This window comes from Stegodyphus dumicola, chromosome 11 (genome assembly GCF_044657685.1).
Source record: "Stegodyphus dumicola isolate Sdum_Otavi_A_Nest chromosome 11, ASM4465768v1".
Taxonomy (NCBI): domain Eukaryota; kingdom Metazoa; phylum Arthropoda; class Arachnida; order Araneae; family Eresidae; genus Stegodyphus; species Stegodyphus dumicola.
In genome coordinates this window covers 151,134,361-151,155,078 of record NC_140778.1, presented here as the reverse complement: position 1 = coordinate 151,155,078, position 20,718 = coordinate 151,134,361, and the positions used below count along the sequence as shown (strand labels likewise).

General features: G+C 32.6%; 1 protein-coding gene across 1 annotated transcript in view; it reads right to left on the bottom strand.

Annotated features, from left to right (window-relative positions):
- The window catches only part of LOC118186010 (leucine-rich PPR motif-containing protein, mitochondrial-like), a 202,506-nt gene that overhangs the window by 144,695 nt on the left and 37,093 nt on the right, over positions 1-20,718 (bottom strand). Inside the window, exons 9-13 of the mRNA XM_085827326.1 lie at positions 14,652-14,828; positions 12,189-12,294; positions 3,504-3,541; positions 3,061-3,130; positions 299-426 (exon numbers count right to left, since the gene is read on the bottom strand). Of these exons, the coding sequence (XP_085683452.1) occupies positions 299-426; positions 3,061-3,130; positions 3,504-3,541; positions 12,189-12,294; positions 14,652-14,828 (519 nt within the window). The remainder of the gene's footprint in view (positions 1-298; positions 427-3,060; positions 3,131-3,503; positions 3,542-12,188; positions 12,295-14,651; positions 14,829-20,718) is intronic.

The window sequence follows — 20,718 nt, the reverse complement described above, 5'->3', positions numbered from 1 at the left end:
TGGACTATTGTGCCTTTAGTCTCTTGAAAAGAGCTATTCTTAAGTGCAAACCCACTACGATTAATAAACTCTGAAAAGTAGTGGAAAACGAATAGAAATAATACCTCTGAAAATTTTATGAAATGCCCTTCTATCATAAAAATCATAAAGCAGATTTATAGAATAGAGGGGAAAAAAGCTATCAGACTGAACAGTTAAAAAAATATTCTTTAGATTTTAAACATTAATTAAATGGCCCCAAAATTATTCTAAAAATGTGTGAACACCCTCTGTAGCTTCATGTTTTTACTAAAATTACCTGAATACTAGAAATTATATCATCTGGATGATGTGACACTCCAACACACGGGACAACATATCGAGCATATAGCAAAAAATCTGCACAAACACCAACTTTAAACATATTCTTTAGTACCCAGTAAATACCTAAAACACAATATATACACAAAATTATTATTACTATATAGATGCATGCAATAATAAAAAATATTTTGATTTAAAGACTGCAGTTAAAATAAAATAAAAATTCCAAAATTTTAAGAAGTTTGATAACTAAACAAATTTGATAATAAACAACAACTATAGCTATGAACAAAAAGTAACACAAAGCTAATAATATCAAATACTATTAATACATAAATACCTATAACATTAGATTGTTAAAAATATGCCCACATCTATTATCAAGAACATATGTCATATGTTACATATATATCACAGGACATATGTTATGTATTATCACAGATGATAGCTATGCGAATAGATAGGTATTATATGTGAACAGAATAATTTTCTATCATATAGGCAAAGATAAACTCAGATTTGATTTTTTTTATGAGTTTATCAAGGATGTATTAAGAATTATAGAATGAATAAGTAAATACAAAAATGGGAGATTTGTAACTTTAGACCTTCCATGGGAGTCCATGGCCGCAGAGGAGAGGTAAGGCATAACTGTAACCCTATTGGTTGTAAGAATTAGTTACTGAGCACTCAACCATCCATCATTGCTGGAACTCTTATTGGAATTTTCAACTATTCCTATAAGAAATTTCATTCAGTATTGACTTTTAAGGCATCTTGGGTAACTACGCACAAGAAATATCTGCAATACAGAAACTACATAACCAAAATAATGGAACACACACACAGAAGGAAAATCATCACATTCAGTGTGTCTAAGACTTCTACACGTAATCTCTATCCCATGTGCACATAAGCACTGATCTTCAGAATATTATTTTTCAACTCTGTTCAAATAAAATGAAAACAAATTTCCAATATTAAATGGAATTGATCCTTGAGCAATATATTTGAACTGTGGCACTCCATTTATATGCTTTTTTTTATTTTGAGGTTAAATTTGTAAAAATCTGGAAAACTTACAGATAAACCCCAGAAGGCTTTACTTGAAGGGGAGGAAAAAGGGAAGAAAGAAATGAAAGGAGGAAAATTATAATATATTTATGAATACGCGATTGCAGACAAATATTTTATTTCGTCATTTTTAGTCTTAAAAATATACCAGAAATCTATTATACAAAATTTATGTATAGCATATTAAGTAGCATATATATAACATTTATAGCCATTATGAATTATACAGAACAACAATGATACATAACAGCAGTCTCAAACTGGTGGCCTGCAAGCTACATGCTTCCTCCAAAGCAATTTTTCGCAAACACATTTCAATTATTTATTTGTTGAAAATACCGTGTTATGAAGATTCCAGTCATTTGAAGCCTTCAAGATTCCAGCCATTTGAAGTTCGAGTTAACATTATTTTTATTACCATTAAAAATGAATATTATTACAGAAAACCTGTAAGATTGAGCTAATTAATTTACAATGAGATATAAATCTAATTCAAAGATTTGAAGATACAAATCTGATTCACTTTTATTTGTACATGTCCAAAAAAAAAAAAAAAAAAAAAAAGAGACTCTTAGTTAAGAATTTTTTTAACAAAAAGAACTGCATTTATATCCAAACAGACTTCTTTCACAGCTGAAAATTAATAAGAAAAGAATCCAGTTGACAATCCATGGTGAAGAGTTTCTAGGAATTTTTCTCCACTGCATGGGTATTATCCAAAGAAATTTTGTATTTGCATACAAAATTCATAATTATTTACACAAACATAACCAACAAAAATTTTTGCTAAATTCCTTACTTTTCATTCAGAAAAGTTAAAAAATTTGGGATTAAAAAGGTTCAAAATTTACTTTCTCTTTTTATCTCTGAATGAACATTCATATTTTTACAGATGTGAATTGGAGAAACAATCCCATTTTTTATTTAACGTAAATTCTTAGCTATAATCACAATAAATTTTTAGATCATTCCATGAATTCTAAAAGTAACAAAAACCATATGGCAGGTTCACATTACTTCAATCATTCAATCAAAATATTTTGATTCTTATAAAATATGATTAAAAAATGATTTGATTCAAAATCTAGATTTATCTTTAAGCAGCTTTAATACCATTCTGTTCTGCGACACACACACATACTCATGGGGAAAGAGAATCTAAAACGATTCAAATTTTAACTTCACACCAGAGGGTTTGTTAAAGTTTTTTTATGCTCTCTCCTAGTTTGCAGTTTACGAATTTGTTCTTGCTCTAACAAACTTTTGTTGTCTTTATTATTAAACATTCTTTGCACTTATGCCAAATAAAATTCAACAGTAAATATACAAATTTTTTAAAAGCAGCATATTATTAGAATACCAGATAAGAGTATTAAGAGTGGAATTTTTTTTTTTTTTTTTTTTTTATATTCGCTATATTATTTCTTTAAAATAGCAATCACTAGTGTGGCCAACTGTCTGAAACAGTTAGCATGATTTTAATGAATTCAGCTAGTGTAATTCCATTAAAATATTTAATATTTCTAAGTAGATGTCTCATGATTGATAGCATGAGTCTAAGTAGATGTCAATGTTTAAAATTTTGTTCAACCAAGAATTTAATCAAACTCATCCTTTAAAAATAAGTATAATGAGAAATATAATACTAAAGCTGATTTCAAACACAAAAAAAATTCCATTTACCTGCAACAGATTTTTTTTCACAGTAGTAGTAAAGTATAGGTAAAAAATAATGAAGTCGAACAGGAACTCCCTTTGAAATAAAAACCACATGGTAATAACTGAGTGTGAACATTAAAACCAATTTCTTTAAAAACATGTAAAAAAAAAAAAAAAAAATCCAAAATTCTCAATAAATAATGAAAATTTTTATTTAATATTAAATGCAAAAAGGATATCTCTGTAAAGAGTATTTATAAGAATAAAAATGAACTACAGAAAAGAAATTATTTACATGTGAAAAGTTAGAATTTATAGCAGATAGTTAAGAGGCAGAATCGTTTAAAACACATTAAATATTCTTACTTACAAAAGTAAAACAAGAAAAAAAAAAAAAACTTGACATAACTGCATGCATAAAAATTAAAATACTAGCATAAAAGAGAGAATTATTTTGAATAATTTACCTTCTTCACCATTGCTTGAAAAATAGCAGAAGCACAGCCTACAATTTTATTCAGAATAATTACAATTAATGTAATGCTTTAAAAAGCATTACATTAATTGCTTTAAAAAGCATTACCACATTATTCAAAGAATACTGAAATTTCATTCAAATAATAAAGAAGAGCAATAAACAATACCATATGTTTCTTATTTCATAATTAAATCACATAGTGTTAAAATGATTGCTTAGAATCAAATGAGCATTTCAAAATACAGTTTTTCTTAAATCATACAATGTTACAGATTATAAGAAACATATATTTTGTGAAGATATTTATATAGGAAAAGGTATATCTTATAATTATAAAAATTAATTACTGCCTTATGTAAAAATGTGAGATTATGGTCAATCAGATATCATGATGTTTTCTCTGTAATTTCTATGGAAATTCTTATAAATCTATGAGATATAGAAAATATGGAAAAAACTACAGATTTCACAGAAAGAGGGCGGGGAAAATAGTATGCATGATGGAATCATCAACTAATTCATCTGGTGACTGGCTGAATGTTCGTGACATCATGTTTTCACAGTTGCACAGTACTTCCCTATAGCAATGTGCAGTTTTTTTTTTTTTTTTCTAACATTACTCATACTAAAACTCCTTTGCATTCCTTGCCAAACCACAGTGGGAAACATGGGACTCCACCTGTCTAACTGTTTAATATGATCAAAGTACTGATGTCCCCATCTTCCATTACCTGCATCACGTGTTGAATGCATTGCTGGTTTTGAAGAGTAGCCAATCGCAAATCAGTAAACTCTGATCATTAATCTCAGCAATCTAGTTCTCTGCAGTGACGGACTTCATTACCTTGCTTTGGCTTCATTCGCTTAGATTACAGTGAGAATGTAGCACAAGTATCTTGTAAATTGTGATTCAGCTGGAAGTTTTTTTTGTGAATTATGCTGCCTTATACTAAGAAGCTAAAATTACAAACCAGAAATTAAAAGATTCATATTTTACAGAATTTTCATGCATTAAAACATCTGAAATTTCTGTAAATCAAACTCATTACATTGTATGCAACAAAGACTTCTTAGTTGTGCACAGTGGACTGTAAACGGCATGTGTTTTCTCAAAAGCATAAATAAATTGTACTGTAAAACCCAAAGAAATTAAAAAAAAAAAAAAAAAAAAAAAATGTTACTTAAAAATTAATAAATGATTTGTAGAGTTATTACGTTTTTTACAGCATGACACGATGACAAATGTGCAATGCCCTTGCCGGGACTCAAACCTGGACCTCTCAAATATGTGCCGAGTGTGCTAACCATTACACCACGAAGGCATGCTTGAAAGAGGGAGAAAATACCTTATATACTCCCCCTTCTAAAGGGATTAGGGGACCCAACTGCCAAATCCTGGGGGTGCAAAATCATCATCCACCACCTTTTAGCTCGGGCACCTCTGTACAGTCATTAGGTTATTTTGATGCTGGAGACAAAGAATGAGCAATATCCTTGCCAGCACTCGAACCCAGACCTTTCGAATATGTGCCAAGTGCACTACTGTTATACCCCATAGGCATGCAGAAAGAAAGAAAATACCTTGTATATTCCTTTTAAAGGGCTACTGGTAATTAGGGAAACCAATGGCTAAATATGTACCTTTTAAAGGGCTACTGGTAATTAGGGAACCGAATGGCTAAATCCTGGTGGCAAAAAGTCATCATCCACCATCTTTTCTTAGTTTGGGTGCCACTGTAGAGTCATTTTTTTAAAGCAGGAGTAGATGAAAAAGGTGCAATGCCCTTCCTGGGACTCAAACCTGGATCTTCAAATGTGCATCGAGTGTGCTAACTGTTACACCAAGAAGCCATGTTTGAAAGAGGGAGAAAATACCTTGTAGGTTAATTAAAAAATATGTCTTACATGTGAATTTTCAAATTTTAGTCTGAAATTTAATTTTATGCTCCTGTCCCATAAAAAATTTCCTCTTCACGAACTCAGTGGTCTTGTATTATTTTTACTCACATATTTTGTTATGCAAAATTAATGAAAATGAGGAATATAGACACTTACATTACTTTTCAAATATACATGCAAAATAATATATGATTATTAACCTTTTAACTGTCATGCCCCAGATAATCTCGGGCACGGCACTGATGTTTGAAAATGTCACGCCCGAGTATTACTCAAGGAAATTTTTTTTTGAGTGCATCGTATTGTTATACCCAAATATATATCGGGCACGGCACTGATGTTTGAAAATGTCACGCCCGAGTATTACTCAAGAAAATTTTTTTTTGAGTGCATCGTATTGTTATACCCAAATATATATCGGGAGACGTTTATTTTGACTTCATCTCTTTGTCAAACCCAAATGTATCTCGGGAAAAGTTAATGTGCGCTCAATTCAATAGATGACAGCACTTTACTGAAGATTTCAAAGGTTAGAAGTTATAAGTTCTTTAGTTCAATGTGCACGGGATCTTTTTGTTGTAAAATGGCGTCCAGTTCTTTGAAACGTTATATAGATGATTTAGATTCTTCAACCGAAGATGAAGGATGTGTGTTTGATGAGCAGTATTCATGATACTTCTATGGTCAGCCTCAAAAATAAAAAAAAAAAAAATGGAGATATACTCAAGCGGAAGATTGTTTCTGACTACAGTCTAACTATGGGTGGTGCAGATCACTGTCATCAGGAAATATCCTTTCATCTAACAATCCGAAAACGTCAGAAAAAATATTATAAAAAGATATTTTTACATTTACTAGACAAGGTACTCTGGAACTCATATTTGCTCTATAAAAATGTAGTTGGGAAACGTATTACATTTTTAGAATTTTTAATCCAAGTTGTAGAAGAGCTTTTACATAAATATGATGATGCAGCTTCTGGACAAAAGAATGTTAGCAGACCACCTACAATAGATAACCCTGCCTGTCTTACTGAACGACATTTTATTTCCCATATTCCTCCTATTCTAGCGAAACGTGAGCCTGCAAGACAGTACAAAGTGTGTTGTTCGAAAAAGGATAAAAATTGGAAAAAGATAAGGAAGGAAACATGATTCTGGTGTAGTGATTGTGGAGTTGGTTTGTGCTTGGAAAAGTGTTTCCAGTTGTACCACACAAGATTGAATTACTGAACTAGTAATAGGTATTCACTTTTATTTATTTATTTTTTTTTTCATTTATTTATTTTTTAGAAAATAGTTAATTTCTTTCATTTTTAGAAAAAAATGCTCCACTAGAAGCGAATTTTACAACTGCCATGTTGAGTGGCAGCCACCTCAAGCAAATATGCAGTGGCTACAAGTCTTTAAAAATTTTACCCATGTACTTCAAAATATCAATTTTCAACTACTTAAGTATATTTTATTTTGCACTAAACATTTGATTTTTTCAATAAAAAAATATGACAATTTGTGTACCCAAATCATCAAAATAACTTGACAGTTAAAGGGTTAAGACAAATTTACAATGGCTTCTCCTTTCATGTGCATGAAAAAAGCTATAAATTTCAGCCAACATAGGTGACACTGATGCTCCTTAGAGATTTTACCGTTTACAGGTTTACACACTGCCTCTAAACAGTATACAATTATGGATGAAATGTAAATATTCGTGTATGTTGGTAATGAATTTGTGTACATTTTACAAACGAATTTCATGCACAAATTCAAAAGTAATGAGTTTCAACATTACTATTGATTATCGACACCAAATCCTTGTTTCCAATCATCCCTTTATTTGAATCCCATATGACTTTATGTAAAACTTGATTAAAAAACTAATCACATCTAAATTCATTACCAACATCTATGAAATTAACCCTTTCATTTCAGTCATACTTTTACACTATTTAGAAGAAGAGGGCTCACCTGCAAACAATAAAAAGGCCTCTTTATTGGAGCATCGATGTCACTTATGTTGTCTGAAATTTATATGCAACATGTGCAAAATTTTGTTCTTCAAAAGTCTACTTTTTGAAAGAGGTATGTGTGAATAGTATATTTGCCCTATGGAAACATTCAGAAAATGAAGTTAAAGCTCTGTTTTAATTTATTTTAGAAAACTTCCTCAACCTGCATTTTACAATTAAAAGAGTAGTCAACAATAGCATTTAATTTCAGTTCTTAATTTTGTGAAATGGAGATATTCTTCAGACTACAATCTATCACGAATCAATTGGCAACCCAGCAATAAGTTTGTATAACTACTTTCCGTTCCATCTGTATAAAACAGCTACTTTTTATTTTTACTTAAAATAAGGATAAGATTTCTGTTCTACACAAACTTAAGAAAAATGAATATAAATGTCTACTACAAATAAATCCCAGAAAACAATAGATATCCTCCTAATTTTATGACAGCCCCCCACAAAAGAAGACAAGCTTCTGCAGTTATTTCTCAAAAAGCAAAGTTGTTATTGAGGCAAGAATCAAATAACATTAAATTTACAGTAAATTTGAATATTTTCTTAATACCATATCATCAGTCCTGCTTTTTCAAAAGATTTGGTTGTAAACTTGCCACTACCTCAGCCCCACCCATCTGGAAACTGTTGTTAAGATCCTATAAATTGGACATTAACACTACAGATATTTCAGGTATGTATGCTATCTTCAGTGAAACGGTGTTTAAGACACCCGGGTGCCTGTGCTGTATGCACTACCCTGTGTAGAACAAAAATTTGCTATTGCGAATTATAAAAACAAAGTAACTTGCTGACATCTTTAACAATATGTTTTAAATAACTCAGTGAATTTTGACTTTAGGAACAATTTTAAGGGAGATTAGTAGCAGCTTTAATGTTAAAGAGAAAAATTCTGAATAGTAGGGTTATTAGAAGAACGAAAAGCTGTTAACCTGAATGCCGTGGAGCTGGTGAGTGATGAAATTAACTGTCATTACCTCCGGAGTTTAATATCTTGCGGCAGAATCCATAAGTTTCTGGACAGCTTGTAGGCTGGAACTCACTTTTTTAAGAAAGTTGGTGCTCTGAAAAAACCTGAAAATTTTTAACAGAGTTTTGAAAAGTTCCTGAAATTTAGAACCGAAGATTCATGAAATTATCTCCTCTAAGGCACTGGTGGTGGCTCTGGGCTTACCCTTAGCGCTATCACTGTAGCGGGCTCTTCCTGAATTCTGCGCCGGCTGATCGTCCACCTTTACAAGTTCTGGGAAATTAGCAATTGATTTTTCAGGAATCTAATGTCGCTGCGCCTTCTGCCTCTTCTACTCTTATCTCACTTTGCAAACTGCAAAAACCACGAAAGCTACTAACATGTTCCCCACTGCAAAAATTGCAGTGGGGGATATCTTCTAGTTTCTTTGAACATGCATTACTGGGATGCGGACCACCACACTTGACACATCTTTCTGAATTATTACACAGGTGTTAAAAGTGTCTATACGCCTGGCAATGAAAACATTGCAATGGTTATTTCTTGGGATTGTATTTTTCCACGCGTTCTTCGAAATTAAATATATCATTCACGTGACATATCTGATTACTTTCTGCGTTTCTCTTCAATTTAAGAAAGAAAATGGGCAGCTTCTCCTGCACCACTCTTCTGGACCTAACAAACTGTTTCACCTTAACAACAGGAAATTTCCTGCCCACAAGATCACTGTGGATTGCCTCTTCCTTCACACAGGACGGTAAGTTCTTTAAAATTGGATGAATGTTCCTTTCGCTCTGGAGTAGGTATGTGTGAAAGGGTATGGATTTGACACATAACACTTTCAAAGCATTCTTGTAATCTGTCAAGTTGTTTACATGGACATGAATGCTCCTGTTCTTAACACTGGAATCGTATGCCTCTGTACAGCACTTCTGCAGCAGCTCATCTAGTAGCAGACAATCAGTCACTTCGCTTAGAAAAACTAGGGGAGGGGGCGTTTCTACTGCACTTGCTCCTCCTACGCCGCTTTCGGGAACTCCTGCTACTAACGTATCAAATATGTTTGATTGCGTTACTTCCATGGGTTCAGGAATTTCAGGCTGCTTGGCTGGAATTTTGGGCTGCTTCCATTCCATGTCAAAGTTACCAGGTTTCATTTGTAGGTTCTCCATCAGGCTTCAGCTTTTTCTTCTCATCGCCACCATTTTCAGGAAGCTCCGCACCTCGCCGGTCAATCTGATTCTGCTTTTAAACGGGCAAATTTACTCCAAAAAGTTCTTTGAATCTATTTGGCTCCATTTTAGATAACAGCACTCGCAGTTGTTCCTTCGTAAAATTTTCTGAGTAGAAGTAGCAGGTCCTTTTTTAGCAGTACAGGATCCAGAACTTGCTTAGCCTTTTTCTTCACTGGATTCTTTGCAGCCTCCATAGCTAGGAAATCTTTTCGATATGGAAGTGGATGCGATTTTGTTGAGATAGAAGAGTTTAGCAAGTCCTTCTCACCCATCTCATCCTCACTAACATCAGTCGATGTCCTATAAAAGGACATTTTTTAATGCACCCAGTACTTGCGAAGTAAGCACTTGACAAAGCCTGCGCTATATGCTAACCTGATCTGCAATAAAGATAAAAATACAGGAATCTGATATATTGGTTCAACACCTGGAAAAACTACCACTAAAAACTGCTAAGCATAAAAAGATATCTATAAACTCTCTGGCAGCTAAGTCATCAATGAAAACAGCACGTCTTTGATTAAATACTCCTCCAACTACCTTTAACTGGATGCGACAAGGCCAAAAACCATTACCAAACCCTGGCATAAGACCAATTTCAAAATTAAATAATGCTTGAAGTTACTACCAATCTGTGTTGGAATGAATTTTTTTTTAATCTTCCATATACATAGACATCAATGTTGTTCCATATACATGGACATTTCCTTTGAATCTTCCATATACATGGACATCAATGTTGAGTACAGAAAACCTGCAGAAAGCAATAAAATCCATTAATTCCAGATGCAGCTGAAGAATCGTATACGAAAGTTCTACTATCATTTATGTTTTAACATGGTTTCTGTGTATCAACCTAGAATATTTTATCATGTTTTTACTTCCTTGTACACAGTAAACAAAGTATTGTAATCACGAAAAATTCTGGGTACCATATTTCAAAGAAAACATCCATTTTAACCGCTATCCAATGCAATTTAATGACGTTTTTGCATGACATCTGTATGTCAGGGCAGAATAAAGGACTCTATTTCCCCAAACAAATTATAACTGATTTAAAATGGATTCAGAAGAGGTTTCTTTCATGTTGTATGTATGTACGTATCTTGAATAACTCAAAAACGAGTAGCCACAGAATGTTGAAATTTTGTATATAGGACTGCTATAACATGTAGATGTGCACCTCCTATTTTGGTTGCCATCAGCTGCACCAAAAGTATATATATATATATATATATACACCCACAATGTTACTTGGCTCAGTGAGCTCAGTATTTTTATTCTCATATGTTGGTTATATATATATATACACCCACAATGTTACTTGGCTCAGTGAGCTCAGTATTTTTATTCTCATATGTTGGTAATTTGGCCATTTTTTACTTTAAAAATGATTGAATTATGTTGTTCTTACCTTCCAGTTAAGGTTTTTATGCCTTTAGTAAATCTGCATGCAATATTTGTAGAATAATCAACAATTTAAAAGTTGTTTAAGTACGGCTAAGCCTAATTATTTTTACCATACCTCTCATAGTTTCTTACATTTGAAACTTAACAAAGTAGTGGATTTGTGGCCAATCTAGAGAAATTGAGCTTTGCAACAAGAAAGATAATGCCTTCTTTTATTACTGCGAATTAAATCATACTTAATCCATTCTAGGATTATCATTTAAGTCATGAAATTATCCTATATATTGACTCAGCATAGTGTCCACAATAAATTAAGTCAGTTTCTATGCTTTCAGTGTCCTTTTGCCAAGTGAGACCAGAAATAAACTGTCAGTTTTGTGCACCAAAAAATCTGTTATTTTGCTTGCTGGCCGAATTGCTCATTTTTGCACAGAAATTGCAATTTTAATTGTAAAAACTGTTTTTAATTGTTTTAAATGTACTTGGGTTTTATGTTTTTCTATATCTTTAAATTTTTAATGAAAATTCTTTGAGTTTTTATGCATTTTTGCCTTGCCACGAAGTGAGAACTGAATTAACTGAATGAGAAATATATCTCTAATGAAATTCGAGGAAATAAGTGCTTTATATTAGTGACAAATACTGTCACCAGTCTGTCCTCTACATCATTTTAGATTATTATAGTATTTGAATAGAACATGTGGCAACAATTGTATAATTCTTTATATGATGAAACTTTTTTGCATTCTGACTTATAAAATGAATGAGATATAATGCTGTTAAATGAACCTAACGCCAGAATGCTGCTATGGTAAATAAATATAGTGAATTTTAAAGAGCGTATTTATTCTATTATGGTTTATGCACTATCAACGAAGTAGATTTAATTCAGTTCAATAAGTTAAATGAAATGCAAGAAAAAATGCATATAATTTAATATTCCGTACAAGGAAGTCGTGGTGTACACATCAGATTTTTTAACTTTGCGATACAAACAACACACATTAAATATCAAGAAGTACTATAACAAATTGATGAACTGATGTGCAAAATTTACTAGAATAATTCAGCTTTTAAAAACAATAGCAATTTTTTAATTTATTCTTTTAAATATTTTTATATACATTTTAAACTTACCAAAGTTTTCACAATCGGCTGCTGCCTTTGCAGTATTAAGATATATCATGTGATTCAAGCCTTGTTCAAAAATATTATTACAATAATGGATAATTTTGTCAGTCTCCTGGAAATAAACAAACAAAAAACATATTATAAAGGAACTAAACACACATGTGAAAGGAAAATGTTTTAATTATTGGGGGGTGGGGGAAGGGAAGAAGAAGAATCATATAACTGCATAATATACATTGAAATTTATTAAATTTTTTGAATGCCTGAGAAACAAATGCTCAAGACTTTGAGCAAGTTTAAGATTTAAAAAACATTTATAATGGCAAATTCTAATTTTTAATGTTAATTCTTTTTAGATACATGCTTTAATCAAAAACAAATCATACTTCAGAACACATTTACATTCAGATGTATTTTAACACACAATGTATTCACTACAGAAACCTATACAACTTCATCAAGAAAATCTAAGAAGTGCAGAGTGCTGAAAACTCCAACAAACAAGCACCAAATGTTGACCTGCCTGCTTGTGTAAAATAATTTAAATGATAATTTCAAGACTTTTATCAAAATAAAATAAAGGCTAACTTCCATTAAAAAGAAACTAAAAAATTTTATAATCATTGAAGAAATATTAAGTATAGAAATAATTAACAGTTTCATCAGATAAGATGATCAGATCAGATTCCACTCGTATTCCCAAGTTAATTTATAATTATTAATAAAATTTATTTTTTACCTTCTTAATGATTATCAGCATAGATCTTCTAAAGCATACATTATAGAAACAGAACTGAAATTCCTTAAAATTTTTGTTTTTCAAATTTAAGAATTTAACAAGCTTTGACGATGTAACTTTTCTAAATATGGAATACATTATTTCAAAAAAAGTAGAATTTAAAAGAGTCAAAATTAAGATTATTTGCCAAAATAACTAAATATGCAATATTGATTATTTTTCAGCTGGAGTTGCTTTTTTTTTTAATTATTATTATTATTACTGCTGTATTTATTTATTTTCTTCTCTTCATTAACAAGGCAGCTTGCCCACATGAGAAATGTGCTTTCAACTTATTCAATGTTGCTGACTGTTCTATCTCACTTTTTCTTGCCAGGAACATGTCTCCAAACACTGTCAACTGTCATAGTTTACTACATTCTGACACAAGGCAAAATTCACTTCTTTTGCAGTAGTGAATTACTGGGCTGGAAGAAACTTGTATGATGTTACAGGGGAATAATGTGAGGCAATGCCTAAGCCATAAAAAGCAAATAAATATAGAAATGAGTTTGAAACTATAACAAGAACTGGAAACACTATTGTAGTTATACACAGCAGTTATACACACCACATATACACAGCAGACCATACCCAATAGTCCTCATAGAAATGGAACTTCAATAATTATGTATTATCCACCCAAACATGAATGTTGGTTATCATCAAATCATGAAAACTGGCATCGCACCAGTCATTCCTACAGAATTCTGAAAAAAACTGATCCCTCTTTAACTCCCAATTACTATTCAACATACTTTGTTTTTGCATTTTAAAAAGACTTTCATCAATTTCTACTGCTTTGTTAGTCCCTTCCACTTGGAATATCCATTGGAAACTCTGCAGACCATTGTTCCAATCCACTGTTATTGTGTCACCATATTCAGATGACTATATTGCTTCAATTAATAATTTTTTCTTTTTTTTTTTTTTTATGATGGAATCATATAACTTTGAAAATAATGAACTGCTTGTTTTTCTGCAGAAGGCAGACGGAATTTTATTTTATTTTTCAACATGCAAGGAAAAAAAAATTAAACAGTACCAGTTCATCTATATCCTTGTTCATAAATACAAGTTGACTTATCAAGAATTAAACGAGGTTACATCAAACGAAAGAGCAGATGTCATAAGTGTGTTGTTCTGCAACGGTTCTTCATAACTGGCATTACATCGTACTGCTTGTCGACATGACAATACATTAGGTACCAGAATGTTTTTCTCATCCACAAAGGGTTAAATGCTGTATAGTTTTAATTTCCTAGGATAGCAATTTAGCCCTTCAGGAGCATCATGTATGTATAGTTGCTTCAAAAACACCCGTGATAGTCTTTACACATAGTATCTCTGAATAAACTTCACATTATATTTTTTCTCAATATGGATTGTCAGTTTGCATTGGGAAGAGTAAGAAATGTGTCAATAATTCAAAATCAGTAGCTGAGGTCACAGAAACTGTTTTTTTAGAGAAAAAGCATTATTTTGGTATCATCACTTTAATTTGAACTCTACACACGTACACGGAATTAATTATTTGTATATATTTTAAATACTTCTAAAGCCTTAAAAACATTTCTTTTTAGATAGCTCTACAGTTCAAAAAATTTCGCAACAGAATATAAAACAGGAGACTGAGTGAAAATGTCTAAAAGTCTACATTTAAATAAAGGTCATAGTAATATTATACATACCACACCAGCTTTAATTAACTGTTTAGTAAAAATGTTAGTTCCAAAGTTAAGCTGAGGATCAGAGGACTTCACAATTAATCGATATGCTACATCATCAATACCTCTGTGAATTAGATTCAAGGCTAAGTTGATACAATCTTGCGTATATCCTTTTAAGTTTTCCATCATGTCCATGACCTGAAAAAGAAAATTAAAATGTTTAATTCAAATTAATTTATGTGTAGCATTTTATCAATGCTTCTCAAATGATATGCCCAACACACCTTCAACAAGGACATATAAAAATTTTTAATTTAAACATAATGTTACTCAGAGAAGTTATTCAGAACACTTGTGACAAATAGTTTATCCAACAGATGGCAGTATCTGCCAAGTTACTCTGGTAATTGTCAATGCGCATGTGCAACCTGAGTGTAGAAGAAAGTATGTTTTAGAAGAGAACGAGCTTTTTATTCAGAAAGTTGCTGTGTAAATAAAAGTATATTTTTGTAGCACAGATGTTCTTTACTGTCTAATGTGAAACGCTAGGTTAGGGCACGAATCTCAAATGATTCAAAATCCATTTTCAAAACGTGGATCACCACAATAAAAAGTGGCATCCGTTCTGACAGGACGCATTAGTTAGGTAAAGGGCACTTTTGATGGTTTAACAGCAGAAATGGAAGCCTTGAAAATAAGAAGAATACCACTGCGTGCAGCCTTTACGAAAGCATATAATAGCTTACATGAACATTTGAATGAGTCAGAATTGAAAGGTGATGCTAAGTCATCAACCCTGGAAATTCTGGAAGATAAAAGAATTCGACTACAACAGTTGGATGAAGAAATATCGAATCTCCTATAGAAATCGAAAGAAGTCTCGCAAGAAGAATATACAAAAGAATTTGAGTCATGTGAGACTTACAAGGAGAAATTAATAGCAGTCAGGATGAAAGTGAAGCAAGTCACTGTGAAAATAAGAGAAAAATTTGCGGACCCGTGCATCTGTAAATGAAACCAGAACTATTGATTCAAGACCAACGGCAATGAATTTAAAGCTTCTGAAAATAAATTTGATTGAATTTACAGGTGATCCATGACAATGGTTGAATTTCTGGAATACTTTTAGTAGGATACACGATGATCCAGTTCTAGATGATCATTTGAAATCCGTATATCTGATCCAGGCTATTGGTGCCAAATTGAAAGTACGAGAAATAGTACAGAGCTTCCCGACAACTAAAGAAAATTATCTAAAAGTCATCGAACATTTAAAGAATCGTTTTGGACGTGAAGATATTCTTATACAAGTGTACTTTCGGAATTTATTCAATCTTGTGTTGATAGCTAATAGTGGGAAAAAAAAAAAAAAGACTTCACTCTATCATTGTTGTACGACAGTTTGGAAACCAAACTTCATGCTCTGGAATCCCTTGGTGTGACTGAGGATAAATACACTAGTGTTATTTTTTCGTTAGTTGAATCTTGCCTCCCCCCCCCCCCCCCGATATGTTATGTGTGTGGGAGAGGGAACAGGAGAGCTCGTCACAACAAGGTAAGAGCGATCTTGAATGTATTCTTCTGTTTTTGAAAAAAAAAGTGAAGTGATATCTGAAGAGAGAATTAAATCAGCACGGTTTTCTTTTGATAAAAGTAGAAAATCTAAAAGTTGCATTAATGATGAGTCTAATATTCCTACTTGTAATGATTTGTATACAGGAGACAAATTTAAAGAAAATGCTCCTATTAAGAAAGTCGGGGAATCTTGTTGATTTTGCGATAAACCACACTTAATAGCAAAATGTTTTAAAGCTAGCATGCTTACATATCAGGATAAAAAAGATTTAACATTTAAGAATCGTGCATGTTTATTATGTTTGAAGAAAAATCACATTTCTCGTAACTGTAAGTCTAAGGTTAAGTGTTTAATCTGCCAGAAAAGGCATTTGACAATAATGTGTCAGCAAGTTCCTTCTCAACTGAAAAAGACTAAACAAATAGAGCTCATGGCGAAAAATGAGGTCAATGTTTTGGCTGGCTAGCAGATCCGCGAGCTCTGATGTGTTATTACAAACTCTAAAATCGTAAGAGTAAAAAATGGCACCAGGGAAAGTGAGAGGGATTATAGACATGGGTTGCGAGAGGAGTTTTTTAACAAAAGATATTACAGATTCTTTGAAATGTAACAGTCTTGGTGAAGTGAAATTAGTTCAAATTATTTGGAGGTGTAGAAACAAAAGAAAAATTGCATTCTAAATATCTAGTTCATTTGAGTAGCCTTGATAATAAATATGTATGTAGTGTGCATTGTTTAAGTGAATCTGTTATCTGTTCTGATGTAAAGAAAATACCTAAAGGTCCTTGGTTAAAAAAACTTTGTAAATTAAATATTCAGGTGTCAGACATAGAGGGTAATACTCTCGAAAACGAAAGTGACATTAAATTGTTGATAGGTTCTGATATTGCTGGAAAATTATTTATCGGAAATATGAAATGTTTACAAAGTGGTCCGGTCGCTATGGAAACATGTTTGGGATGGATTTTAATGTCGAAAGAATCTTCGGGTATAAATGATTCTCTTGCATGTGCTTCTTTATTGCTAAACAAAAGATCAGCAAAAACCTTGTGGAAGTTAGATGTTATTGGTATAAGTGACCCAGTTGAGTTTAAAAAGAAAGCTGACATGTATGAGGAGACCATGCAGTATTTTGAGGAAAATTTGAATTTGGATTCAGATGAGAGATATGAAATTGCATTACCTTGGGTACCGGACCCCTCTCGATTGTCTAGTAATAAAACGTTGGCAGAAAAACACCTGACTAACATGTGAAGGAAATTATTAGATTCGAACCAAATTAAAGTTTATCAGGAAGTATTTGATAGATACTTGGTTGAAGGAACGAATTATTGAAGAGGTAACAGAATGCAAAGTAGATAGAGAGCACTATTTGCCTCATAGGCCTGTTTTTAAAGAATCTAGCGAAACTACGCGAGTAAGGCCGATTTTTGATGCTTTGGCACACGCCAAAGGAGAACCGTCTTTAAATGACTGTCTTGAGAAAGGTCCCAACCTAATAGAAATAATTCCAACACTGTTGAATCGTTTTCGGAAATATCCTATTGCAGTAATTTCAGACATTGAGAAAGTCTTTTGCAGACTGGTATAAAAAAGAAGATACAGATTATTTATGTTTCTTGTGGAAAGGTGCCGAAGGAAAGAATACGAAAATTTACAGACATTGTCGTGTGGTTTTTGGGCTTAACTGTAGTCTGTTTTTGTTAGCCGCTATGTTGAACTATCATTTAAATCATTCCTCAGATCAGTTCGCAGCTAAAGCCAATATTTTGAAAGAGTCCTTCTATGTTGATAATTGCCTGACTGGTTTTAAGAATGTTGAAGAATTGAATAGATTTGTACTAGAATCGAGAATGTTATTGTCACTGGCAAAGTTTAATCTTAGAGGATGGCAGTCAAATTGTGAAACCTAAATAATTAGATATATCCGTTTGCGTTTTAGGGTTAAATTGGGATTTGAAGGATGATGCTCTTTCCTGTAAAACTGGAACACTAAATAAAGAAGAGATTTTCATGAGTAAACGAACACTCCTTTCTTGCGCACTTAAGTTATTTGACCCAATAGGCTTCCTTTTTCCCGTTACCCTGTTCCCAAAGTTGATATTGCAAGAGTGATGGAAATTACGATTAAACTGGGATAAAAAATTGCCTGAACATTTAGAAAAGAAGTCCATGAAATGGGTAAAAGAACTGGAACTGCTGTCAGATGTCAAAATTCCTAGATAGCTTAATATTGACAGATCTATTAATGAAGCTGTGAGTCTTCATATTTTCACTGACGCCAGCAAGCATGCATATGCTACCTGTATTTTCTTAAGAGTGAAGACCGAAAATAAGGTTTATCTAAGTTTTGTGCAAGCATGCACTAGAGTTGCGCCTTTAAAGAGTACATTCACCCCTTGTTTGGAATTATTATCCTGCTTAATCAGAGCCCACTTGGGACATGTGGTCTTTGCAGACTTGACATCTACAATCTACATCTACAATGCCAAATTTAAGAACATTCTTCCGGACTGACTCAACAACTGCTTTGTGCTGGATACAGCGAGATGTATGATGGGGAACTTTCGTTTGGAATCGTGCCCAAGAAACAGAACACATTCAAAAATAGAAGATTGGCATCACATCTCTTTGAAGCTGAATGCAGCCAATCTACCTTCTAGAGGCTGTTCAGTTAAACAGTTTTTGCTCTCGAAATGGTGGGAGGCACCGATTTGCCAGATGAAGAGTTCATAAATTTCACAAAAGCATAAATCAGTATTGACAACTCTTAACAAAGATTCTAACCCTGACAACTGGTATTGCAGGTACTTTCCATCCATAAAGAAAATTGTACGCATGTTAGGTTGGATTCTTAGGTTTTACTTTTAATTACGAAGAGTTACAAACGAAACCTCCAAAATTTTGTCAGTTTCGAAAATTGAAAGAACTGAGATAACTTGTATGTTATTGATTCCAAGAGAATCATTTAAGGGTGTGTACAATGACAAAAATAAAGACGTCAGATCTATAGTTGATCGTGATGGTTTGATCAGAGCTAAAACCAACATTTCTTATCGCTATGATACTGATGACTTTAAGTTTCCCGTCATTTTGCCATGTGATCATGCAGTAGTGAAATTACTGATAATGAATTCACATAATAAGCTGCTGCATGCTGGTACTTCTATGGTGATGTCTCATTTGCAAGAAAAGTATTGGATCCTCAAGATTTGTTATAAATTATCTAAAGACATTTTTTCCTGATAAATCATAACTAAGGCTATATATATATGGCATTTAAAAAGAAAAGGGCAACATACAGTATTTCTTTAAATATGGATCTTAACGTGAATGCCCAATTATTACGTTGCATTAGCTAAAGTAGGCAAAACACCAAAGAGAGAAGTGGATTTCATTTTCAAATCATCATTTATCATCATCAAACCGTCAGCATTCATGATATTGCCTTTTGACATCAGGCTCTCAGCATTCAAGCATTTTTAACCACAACTCCTGCTTGTATTTTGTTAGCTAGCTTTGTGTGATCATTTTCAGTATCTCAAAATCAAAGCATCACTGTATGATACAGTCAAAAGTCTTTAATCCGCACGTCCATAATCCGGAATGATCTATAATCCGGACCTCAAAGCTACAAACTTTCTGCGCATGCGTTACGCATAATGCGCTTATACATGCGCATATGCGCTTACACATGCACGTTTAATGTACAATGGATGGTATAAGCTAAGCTAAAATTATCTAATTATCTATTTCAGTTAATGTTACAGATTGCATTGTTCCTTAATCTTCTAATTGGATCTGGCTTATTATTTTTTGCAAACTGTTAGAGCAATTTTATAGAAGTAAGCTTGAACTTTCGATTATGTCACAAAGAATTTCTAATTCTGGAGCTGCTAAAGGATCTACAAAGCGAAAGCATGTTTCAATGTCCATTAAACAAAAATTAAATTTGCTGAAAAAAATGGATAAAGGCATGAAGAAAGTGACAGAGACGTGATTTGTTTCTTTAACCATTCTGAAATCTGTTTATCAGTTTCACAATGCTCTGCGGGGAAGGGGACGTCGCGGCGCGCAAAGTTCATCTGTCAGCACTATCCTTATCTTCAAGGCAGATGTTTTTATTTTATTCGGCTTATAATTCCTTACTAAATGTAGTATTTCATCCCAATGTACTCCTCTTTGATATGATTTAAATCAAATTTCTCACCATTATAAATTTCACGAATACACATCAAATAGTTTTCTGGTTGTAATTTTCTAATTTCGACTATGTGTAATGTATGCTTTACGCAAGCGCTCACTGAAAGAAATGTTTAATAAAGTAAACAGATAAATATTAAGCTTTTTTTTTTGTAAATTTTGATATCCTTTAGATCATAACTGCTCTTTATTTCATAAATTATGGTTTCATATTTTTAATTTTATAATTTCTGCATGCCATCTTAACAGATTTAAACTCATGACCTATAATCTGGAAAAACCGATAATCTGGAATCGCCGAAGTTCCGA